This window comes from Citrus clementina, unplaced genomic scaffold (genome assembly GCF_000493195.1).
Source record: "Citrus clementina cultivar Clemenules unplaced genomic scaffold, Citrus_clementina_v1.0 scaffold_8, whole genome shotgun sequence".
Taxonomy (NCBI): Eukaryota; Viridiplantae; Streptophyta; class Magnoliopsida; order Sapindales; family Rutaceae; genus Citrus; species Citrus x clementina.
Window position 1 is genome coordinate 7,055,103 of NW_006262022.1, and position 11,620 is coordinate 7,066,722.

At 30.9% G+C, this 11,620-nt stretch overlaps 1 protein-coding gene across 1 annotated transcript; it reads right to left on the reverse strand.

The window, feature by feature from the left end:
- Nucleotides 1-1,311: 1,311 nt before the first annotated feature.
- On the reverse strand, nt 1,312-8,352 carry LOC112096220 (probable disease resistance protein At4g27220). Its single transcript, XM_024179417.1, is given in 8 exon segments — nt 1,312-1,701; nt 1,910-1,936; nt 1,938-2,455; nt 2,648-2,882; nt 3,449-6,310; nt 6,395-6,490; nt 7,966-8,041; nt 8,210-8,352. Coding segments are annotated over 5 exon segments (3,789 nt in total). The 5' UTR covers nt 6,302-6,310; nt 6,395-6,490; nt 7,966-8,041; nt 8,210-8,352; the 3' UTR covers nt 1,312-1,545.
- Nucleotides 8,353-11,620: the final 3,268 nt, after the last annotated feature.

Sequence of the window (11,620 nt, forward strand, 5' to 3'; positions counted from 1 at the left end):
CTTAGGAAATTATCAACTGTCCGCCCTTAAATTGCATTGTTATAAAAAATATTATAACATTTTCAGGTTGTATCATTCATCTACTATAAATTTACAATCTGCATCATTTATCCACCAAATCATTAACTTCGTTAAAAAGTGATAGACATCACAAGGGTAATTTAGACATTTAACACACAAAAAAAATAAAAGAGAAATTATCTAAGCTTACCATGTTATCAAAATTGCTACAAAATTTTAAATTTGTTCAATTTTCCATTCTAAGTTTAGACCTCCAAGATGTTAATTGCAGTTTGTAATTAATGAGTTCATAAGGATAATTTAGACACTCAATATGCAAAATAAAACATAAAATAATGGCTTAAAACATTAAAACAAAAAACTACTTTTTATAATTGATATTCAATTAAATACATATAAACTCTATTTTTTTCTTAATTAAAAATATTCTAATTTATTTTCTCAATTTATCATCATAAATTTACATTAATAAACTAAATCCACAAATTACCCTAAACCCTAATTCATAAATGCCCAATCAATCTAATAGTTTAATTCGATTTCATAATTAAAAAAGCTAAATTTATTATATTAGTTATGGTGCAAAGTAAAAAATGCCCTTAAATTCAAGGGTAAAATAACATTTTATTTAAATTCTATAAATTATTCTAACAATGTTAACATTTTGGTGGACTGTTAATATAAGTTACAAACTTAAAATAGAAAATCAAATAAATTCAAAATTTCAAACTATTTAGGGCAAATTTAGGACATATGGTTAATAATTTTCCCATGTCTTTTTACATTGGTTGGTATAAGTTACAAACTTAAAATAGAAAATCAAATAAATTTATATTTTCAAACTATTTAGGGCAAACTTAGGGTATATGGTTAATAATTTTCCTTTATCTTTTACGTTAAATTGAGTTTCAAAGGTAAAATGGTTAATTTATTATAATTCTGTTAATTTTTTAGTGGAAGCAAACGATATAATGGATGAATGATATAAATTGTAAAATTAAGGTGCATGAATGATACAACTTTAAAGTATTGTAGTAATTTTAATAATAGAACAATTTAAGGGTGGATTGGCAATAATTTAAACTTTAAGCAACCAAAAAAATTTTTTTAACAAAAGAAAAATAATTGAAATGCTTTAAGAAAAATAAAGGAATTAAATATCTTTATAAAAACATAATTGAGTAAAATCATTTTACAAAATGCTCTTTCAAATGCACGTTCCACAAGCCAGGGAGAACGGGTGGCTAACAAAAATCTCACTTTTTATGAGTTTATAAAATCTCACTTTCGCAGAATCAAAAAATAAACATTATTGCTGTCACGACATTACGCACTTTCTTTGCCATCTAGAAAGGTAGAACATTTTGAAGTTCCTCAATACAAAATGCGTGCTACTACTAAATTGGCCCAATTAATGCCATCGAAAAGGCCATCAATTTAGCCATCAATTTTGTCAAAATTTCAACAATTAAAGAAACAATTAAATCTTGAGATACATACAACAAAGCCTTGAAACTTTATTCTTCACAATTTTAGCTCCTTGCGCGAACTGAACAAGTTGAACGAAGCTTTTTTTTTTTTTTTGGATTTTTGGAATTTTTTAAAATCATTTATGTTCGCTACCATCTTTTTCTTCGCTGGCGTCTTCATTGGCATCTCCTCGTCTGTAGTTTGCTGTGCCTATACATCCAACCAATAAATTGGGCATTAAATACGAATGATGAATAAAATGATAAAAAAAAAAACAAACAGAGAAAACTATAATATAACACATATATATATATTGAAAGAGAAATTTTGATTTTAGGATAGATCAATTAGCTATCACAAACGAAAACATGAACCAACTATGTATAGAGTCAATTAACTAAAGTTCTCAAGAGTTGACCTGTGCTCCAGAATTCTTGGACTCATCTATCTCCTTCTGAATTTCCACGAAGCTTGGGACAATTAAGAACATCTTCATTGGATGCAGATGGAAATGGGATCTGATAACCCGCAGGCCAAAAATTGGTGAGGTTTGGTAAACCAAACAATTTCAAGTCCCGAAGTTCATTCATAACAATTTCATTGTAATCCGTGACGTCTGCTCCATCTTTATGCCAGAATACTTCTTCTAATTCATCATTAGCTATTATCCATAGGTACTTCAGTTTTTGAAGACTTGGAGCTACGCTGATATGAAATAGATGCTTTAGTTTGGGGCAATAACCGACAGAGATAACTGTGAGTTTTGGGAAACAAACAGGTTGGAGATGATCCTCATCCTCATCCTCATCAATGATTTGCTCTAATTCCAAGCAATCTTGAATTTCCAGCTTCTCCAATTGCAACAGATTTCGAGCAAGTGTTGATGAGAAAAGACGTCTCAGCATATTGCACCCGTCCACTCTTAAATAGGTAAGACTTTGCAGGCTAAAATTATGCGTGGGACCTACAGGTTGGAGATGATCCTCATCCTCATCCTCATCAATGATTTGCTCTAGTTCCAAGCAATCATGAATTTCCAACTCCTCCAATTGCAACAGATTTCGAGCAAGTGTTGATGAGAAGAGACGTCTCAGCATAGTGCAACCGTCCACTCTTAAATAGGTAAGACTTTGCAGGCTAAAATTATGCGTGGGACCTACGTGATATAATAATACTTGCAGTTCTCGAAGATCGCGCAAGCTCAATCCCTTCAAACATGGGAATAGTTTATTTTCTTGTCCCTCAGCGATAATAGCTTCCAATTGAAATACCACTTGTACTCTAAGTTGTCTAATACGCAAATATTCCAAATTTTTTAATCCATGCTTCAACAGTGCTGGAATCGTGTCACTCAAATGGGAACAACTTTCCACATTTAGAATTCTTAATTTCTGAGCCAAATAAATAAATAACTTGATGCAATTAAAATCTATTAGCAGCTAGGATTATCACATGATAAGTGATGAACACCGCAAAAAACAAAAACAGAAAACAAAATCCAAACAAAAATATCATAATACATATGTAAACTAATAAAATAATTAAAAAGTAATGGATTTTAAAAAAAATGAAATTAGTTAAAAGAGATCATGTGAAGTGATATAAATGTGACATTAGATTGTTTTAGAAAAATTATTATTCTATTAATTTATATAGCTTGATCAACTATTTAATTGAATTTGAATAATATTATATACACTTCAGAAGTATTTACATCAATTCTTTCTAAACCAAAATGAGATATGACTTTCATTTGAAGAATGGTTTTAGGCCCTATAATAAAGAAATTTCCCTAAGATATCTGAGCATTATTATTATCATTACCACATCCACCACCACCATCATCATCTCCATAGGATCAAATAATTAATGGCTGATCATAAAATTTATTGCTAAACTACCATTTTCAGTAAAATTAAAGGAAAAGAGAAAAAAACATAAATACAAATAAACATACCTTTTCAAGATACTGCAAATTAGCTTCAAGTTCAGTACTGTTGACGGTCAAGTTGGGACAATAATGAAGCCGTAACTCTTCCAATGCTGGCCAAATTGAACAATAATTTTCTGAACAGAAGCTGGTGAGTTCTGGGAGATCATCAAGTGTTAATTTTCTCAATAAAGGGAGGGCGAGCATCGTATTTCCATCTCCGACACTTATTTCCCCTTCATTATGATCAAACTTTGCTTCGACAATATATTCCAGTCTCTCGCATCCACTTACATAGAGACTTTTAAGCTGCTCCAAACTTCTAGCTTGTGACAACGTGAAGATATATGTCAACTTGTTGCAGCTATGCACATTCAATTTTGTAAGAGTTTGGAGACTGATCACATGTTGGGCGGGCGCCTTCCATATCCACTTCAGTTCTGGTAAGTCCCACATAGATAACTCTGCTAATCTTGAGAGACTCTTTCCATGCGGCGACTTAGAGGCTTCCATTATGCATTCTAAATCTTCGCAATCGTGGACATCAAGACAAGTCAACTCATTTAAGCCCCTTTCATCTATGCTTGGCACAATATTATGACAACCTATTAACCCCCTCAAACAAAGAAATTCCAGATTTTGATACAATGCTGAAAAAATAACGAGCGAGGTCGCTTCAGGAGGGTCATTCTCAATGATTAATCTCCTTGTCTCATCACCATCTTCCATTACATCATCAACTCCTTCACCTTTACGGATGATGTATCTTTGCAATTTCGGAAATGTAAAGTCTTTTGGAAGACATACAACAGATCTGTCGGCTTGGGAGTTCAACTCAGCAAGCCTAGCATTACTTTCTTCTGAACTCATCCCCTCAACCTCCCAATTTTTTATCCGACCATAAAATTCTTCTAATTTTTTTATCGTAATGGGAGAAACAGAACCAGTATCAATATATAGAAGTTTCAATCTACGAAGTTCATCCGACAAATCTTCAGGAATTTCAATGGGAGAATCCTCGAGATAAAGAAGTTCAAGTCTCTTCAACTCTCCAAGAAAAGAAGCGTCACTCACATCACACCGAATCAACTGCAGAACTCGGAGGTTATTGTCTAGGAATCGAAGTGATTTTAGTGAAAGGACTCCATTTATTATAGTAACAACTTTCAATGCTGGCATCCCTTCAAAAAAATTTTCTGGAACTTGCAATTTGTAGTCACATAGAGTGTTGTCCAGTCGCAAAATATGAAGGTTAGGGCATATAAAACTACTAGGAAGCTCTTCTTCTTTATTTCCCATTACAGAGATTCCTCTGCACTGTTCCAGGCCTTTTTCCACCGCCTGTTCCAGCAATCCGATGCCATTTATACTAAACAATCTCTCCTCCTTCTCCTTCTTCTCTGTGCTTATCCATATGGCTACATCACGAACTATGTCATGCATTTTCACAGATCTGTCATTACCAGTGTCTAACAGCAGTGAAGCAGCTTTGAGTCCTTCAATTGTTCCACGCAGTAGGCTTCTGGCGTGCTCTATTGATTCAGCTTGATACCAAGTCAACCCCACTACATATCCAACCAAATCCTCCAAATTAATCTCATAATCTTCTGGAAACATCGAACACAACAAGAAGCATAACTTGGAATCCTCACCATTCAAATTGTCGTAACTAAATTTAAGACAACCATAAACATCTCGCTCATCCTTATCAATCCCTTCGATTGCATAGAGTTTTGCTTCCCTTAGGTTATGTAGAGCTAGATTCCATTCATCAAATCCTTTTCCTCTTAGTGCACTTCCAACAGCTTCAATAGCTAAAGGCAGCCCGTTACATTCTCCAGCAACTTCTTTGGAAACATCATTCAGGGTGGAGTCATTTACATCAATGCCGGCATTTTTTCGCAGTAAAGCCAATCCTTCTTCTGGCGTTAGTGTACCCAGTGGAATCTGCGAGTCACAACGCATGCGTTCACAAACTGACTGCAGGCGAGTGGTTAGAAGGATTTTGCAGCGATTGTCTCTATCACCAATGGGAATACCTAATTTTTCCTTCAAGTTGAGTTCATTCCAGACATCATCGAGGATTATGAGGATCTTGGTGCTTTTGCTCGCAGAAAACATCGAGCGCAGTTGGTCTGCTCCATCTTTTTCATCTTTCTGCTTTAATTCCCAACCTAATGAATTTACCAGCTCATTTTGAACATTTATTATGTTTGGATGCTGAGATACAGTGGCTAGCCCCACCTTATCGAAAATCTTTTGTTGCCGAAGTTGACTGCCCACAAATTTTGCCAAGGTCGTCTTTCCTACACCACCGAGGCCATGCAATCCCACCTTCTTTGTGCTCTCTTTTTTCAGCGCGTCAATGATCAGATTGTAAGCTGATTCTGTGGTCTTGTAAGTAGAAGAAAAATAACTTGGTAAACTTAATTCTCTTTCTAATGGTGGAGGTTTAGCAAGGGCAGCTGTGTTGATTTGGCTGTAGTATTGTAGCAGATCAAACAACTTCCTAGTCTTCTCTAATGTTTTTCCGCCCAGACTATATCGGCAACACCAATCAGGACACAATCCATGAAGACTACTATCCTTTTCATCTATCTCTTCTTTCAACTTTCGAATATCGCCCAATTCCCTGTCTACATTCTTCAGCCACTCCGTTACATTTTGATCGACTACTATGTCGGGGCGTTTTTGTCGTTGATCTTCTATTCTTTTATTGATGTCATCTAGTGCCTTCTTCAACTTAGTTTTTTCATCCTCAAGCTTTCTCACAATGCAGTCGAAACAGAATAGATAGGAAGCTTGTTCTTCAATTACATTAGCCAAACATTTTCCAATCCGTTCTAAAAGTGGCTTTAGAAGTTCTTTTAAAATATCCATGCTATTTATCTGCAAATAAAAAAGTTGATCTCAGTACGCTATAAGCAAAACAACGAGGCTTGATCACAAGATCGAAGGAGGACGGTTAATTACCTTTTTCTTTTCTATGATGCACGTCTATTAACACCGGCTTTGATCAATAAGAGCAAAATGCAAACGCTGGGCTTCAAGAGTTTTAGTGGCCTTTAGCTGCAAAATAGAAGATGACAAATAAGGTAAAACGTTCCCAGCAAACGTGATATATGGCGGACTTAAAATGATACCTTATTTGCATGATATGCATGGGGTAGCTCACCCCCGCCTAGTGCCTTTGTCAAAAAAAAAAAATGATACCTTATTTGGGATGATAAAGATTGGGGTAAATTTTCTTTTATTCTTAAAATTTTAAACTTATTATCAATTATAGTATTTATATTTTTATAAATTAAAAATCAAACAAATCTGTCATGCAACAAACAAAAATAATGTAATAAATTATTAAATGGTTAATTTTATTGATAAATTATTAAATTACAAGTAATGAAAATTTAATCTCAAGAGTTAGTAGAAGATCATAGATAATACATAAAAAAAATAAATTTTAAGTAAATCATAATAAAAAAATAATTATTCAATCAATTAATATTAGGTGTAAATAAAAAAAATGACATAAACAAAAGTGTCATAAATCGACAACTTTTTTCTTTAATCTTATCCCAACTAAACCCATGTGTAAATTAGGATTATTAATCTCATGATTTTAAGATTAAACTCAAATTTAGTCCCCCTTAATTCAATTAAACTAAACTTGCCAAACATGGGATAAATATTTAATTCCAAAATTAGTCCAATCTCATGCTTAGGACCAGTCCAGGAATGTTGTACCTTTTAAAATAATTATTATTAACTGTGTGGTAGAAATAATCAACTGTGAAGAGAATCAAATAAATGTTTGGTAAATTTTATTTTTAGAAGTACGGTGAGTTTTGAAATCAGTTATGAGAATTTGTTAAATTTTATTATTAAACTACTGAGAGAAATCAAATGACTAAAATGTACATTATGTAGGATAAAATTTACTTATACATATAAAAATATGTATATATAATATTTTTAATTTTGTACTTTAATAATTTTTACTAAAAATAAAATTTATAATATATTTGTTTTATTTCTTTATTTCTTTATCTTAAAACAATTGATAATTAAATTTATAATATGGTGAAACAAATTTAATAATAATTCGACCAACAAATTGATATTAATAAATTTATATTGATAAATTATAATAAAAATTTATTAAAACATTGATTTTGTTTCCAATTTGAATAAAGATAATTTTGGGTTTAGATAATAATTTTAAGGATATTTATAGAATTGTATTAAAGAATAAAATTGATTTTCAAAATCAGAATCTAAAAATTACTTCTTCTCTACTTTTTAAAATCAGTTATGTGAGAAGTTAATTTTGACAAAATTTATTTCAATTATTTCCACCAAACACTAAAATTAATTTTTAAATTTTCAAAATCACTTTTAAACCTCTAAAAAAACAATTCCAAATGGGCGCTTAATCCTGGCATCCAAAATCCGTCTAAAAAGTTGCACTAAAAACAAGCTCGTATAGCCATTGGAAGTAAAACAAACATCAAATTAAGAGCCTATGAAACAATAATATCTCATACCTTCTTCCGTTTATATCTTCAATTACTGCTGAAAGCTCTAGCTAGAGAGTCGCACAAGCTCGGAGAAAATTAAAAGCTGCATCTAGCAATATAAATAAACATCAGATCAAACCAACATAGGATATATCAAGCTAATTAACATCATATATAACTCATTGTTCTCAGTCAAATCTTTCATTCTTAGGAGATAAAAAAAAGATTGAAATAATAACTGCAAGTGATATAGGAAGCAACAGTAACATACCAAAACGAGAGCAGCTAGCTCACAGATCTGGTGACTTCCAAGACAATGAGAAATGAATGAGGTTTAATAGCAAGATCCGAATCATGTATCACAAATTGCTATTGACTTCGTGGCTTCACTTTTCTTTGTTTTTTTTCGTTTTTTTAAATTCTATATCAGTGAGAATTGAAATGTGGAAAGTGGAATGATACACATGCCTTATCATCTATCATGAGGGGTGATTTGGTAAAACCGATTTAAAATAAAAAAGTTTAAAAAAATTTAAAAAGATGCTTTGTGTCTGACTGCTTGTATTTGGGGTATTTTTCGGGTTGTTGAGAGTGAGTTTAATTAAATATAAGATTTTCATTTTTCTTATTATATTTTTCTCTTTAGAATGAATTTAAATCTCATTCTTATTAAATTCATTTTTTTTAAATGAAAGTAGATTTCTCTCCACACATTTGAGATATATTTTAAAATTAATGTTCAGTATATCTCTAAATTATATTATAAATATTTTTATTCAAAATCTTAACAAATTTCATAACACACAAAAAGAAATACATATATATGTTGTAATGTTTTAATGATGGATCTCTAAAGTTATCAAGTTAAAAAATAAATTAAAAAATAAAAGATACACACTTCAACTTATTATATGATAAAATATAATAAATTAAAGTGAGTATTATATTTATTTTTTATTTTATTTCTTAACTTAATAACCTAAAATATATTTATTTAATAATGATGATATATATATATATATATTATTTTTAAAAAAATAAACAACTTAAGTGAAGCAAAGGACATTTTAGAGGCATTGCAAGACTACCAATTTACCATTTTGGGTTGCAATAAAGTGAAAACTGTAGACTACCAATCTACTGTTTTGGATTGCAATAAAGTGAAAATAAGGTTAATTTCAAAAAAGAAAAGGTGACAGTGAGTTGTCAATTTCATCCTTGTCGGCCAATAATACATCAACCTTTTGCTGAATTATTATGACCGACAAAAACAAATTATTGAATCGGGTCCCGCTGACCTAATGTAAAGTTACATTCATAACAAATTAATACTTGTCTTTATTATAAATTGTTCTTTTATTCAAATATGCATTCATTTCTTCAATCAAGTCCTCATATTCGTTCAATTTATGATAAGATCCTTGTATGGGAGCATATCTGCATATGTAATAATTATTCTTCTATTTCAGACAGTTTTTGTGAAAAAAATACTTTTATCAATTATTTATGTTTACTAATTCTTATGTCTTTTTTTTATTACTTTTCATAGCTCTATACAAATGTTTGCTATAAATTTTGTGTTATTTCGTTATAATATAATTTATATTGTAAACCTCTGTTCATCTGTAAATAAAATGACAATTTTTTTGTTTACTCCTAAAAAATATGAAAATATTAATTTACTCTCATATTTATTTAGAAGACAATGGCAAATAAGATCGCATTGATAAATTTTTTTATTTACTTATTAATTAATTAGAGTAAATTAATATTTTCACAATGAAAGATACATTGAAGATTGTCATTCTTAGTAGAGGGTAAATTAAAATTTACCTAATTAATTTAAAATATCATTAAAATTTTACATTCTAATCTGGATTAGATTAAATGGGGGGGGGGGGGGGGGGATGTCCTTATTTGGATTAGACTCAACTGGAAGAGGCATATCCTTAGCTGGATCAATTTGTTCAAGATTGGATGCATCCATCGGTTTCAAATTAGTCTCTTGTAAGTATAATCGGATTTCTTGACTAAAATTTAGATTATCAATCACATCTAAAACTTATTGAATGGTACATTTTATTTCTATAAAATTGAGTTACTATTATCACCTCACATCTTATAAATTCTAGAAAATAATCAAGGCTTGACATACTTTTATTTATGCAAAAGCATAAGAAAATAATTCAAAGTACTAATTAGTGTACTATTCCTCAAAATTCTAGAATAGATTTGCTAGTTCTCTTTAGCCATAGATTGGTCCATGATTGGCACCGCAATAGCTCAGAATCACCTCAACGATTGTTCATGACACACTGTAAACTAATCTAACAAGAACTTTATGAGTGGCTTTCTAGCAATAGTCTTAGAGAAAGCATTTAGTAGTATGAAGTCTTCTTTTTTTAACACAAATGTTGGCATGATATTCTTAATATATTTGTAAAATCACAATAAAATGCATAGAGGATGATAATTTTATTTCATAATTGAATTTTTTACAAAGAAAGTTTGAACATGAGAGTGATGAGAGGTGAGAATATTGATGATGGTGTGTACTTTAGATGGAAAAATAGATTGAAAATATATATAGACATATTAAAAGAAAAAAAATTTGGTCTATTTCTTAAGAGAAACAAAAAATTATAAACGCGGGTGTTAAAATGTATTCAGAATTTATAAATTTTTAAAAATAAAAGGACACTGGGTTGCTATCAATTTCGACCGTGTAGGTTCATAGCCGGGGAAGTAATTGGGCACAAATATCTCGGATGAGAAATAACCATTTTATCCCGCAACCATATGTTTATGGCCTCTAAAAATTTTCACCTCTTTCACTTCTGGAACCCGTGCTACTTAATTATAGAGCGTTTTTAGAATTGCAACGACATGGTGCTCTTTGATAATTCAAAAATCCAATATAATTTATAGAGAATTACAGAATTGTTTGGTGCGTGATAATTTGCTGATGCAATGAGGCGCCGAAATTCTTATACATGTGATTTAAGTTATATATGTATAGTTAAGTACTTAGCAAGCACTAGTTGGGGGTATTTGTGTCCATGGAAATTTACAGCTGGTTGTTGGCATTACACTGCGGGTGTGTAATTATTACAGATGCAGATATTCTCCCATGCGAGGATCTTATCATAAATTTAAAGGATACGAGGACTTGATTGAAGAAATGAACGAATATTTGAATAAAAAAAAATTTTAGAATAAAGACAAGTATTAATTTACTATGAATGCAACTTACATAAGTTAGCGGGACACTATTGAATCACACGCAAAAAACAATCTGTCTTCTTCTTGATTTCGTAATTTAGCTGTCAAAATGTAATCTATAAAGATTACGATACCTCGATTCAAAAAATGATGTATCTGATGAAATAAATGAAAATTGAATCTGCCACGAACACTATTCAATTAACCGTTTATTTCCCCTTAAATTTTTAATTTCAATGAAACATAGATCTAATAGGAACTACATATATATAAAAATACTATAGATTGAAGAAGTTGAATTTTTCTTGTGTGTTAAGTATTTTTAGTTAATACGAAAGGATTCTAGCAAGTTAATACAAAAGTATCATAAATTCATAGTAGTACAAGAGATTTTTTTTTCTTTTGATATTAAGAGTTTTCGAGATAAAAAAAAAAAGGTGAAAGAAGAAGATGAGAGAAG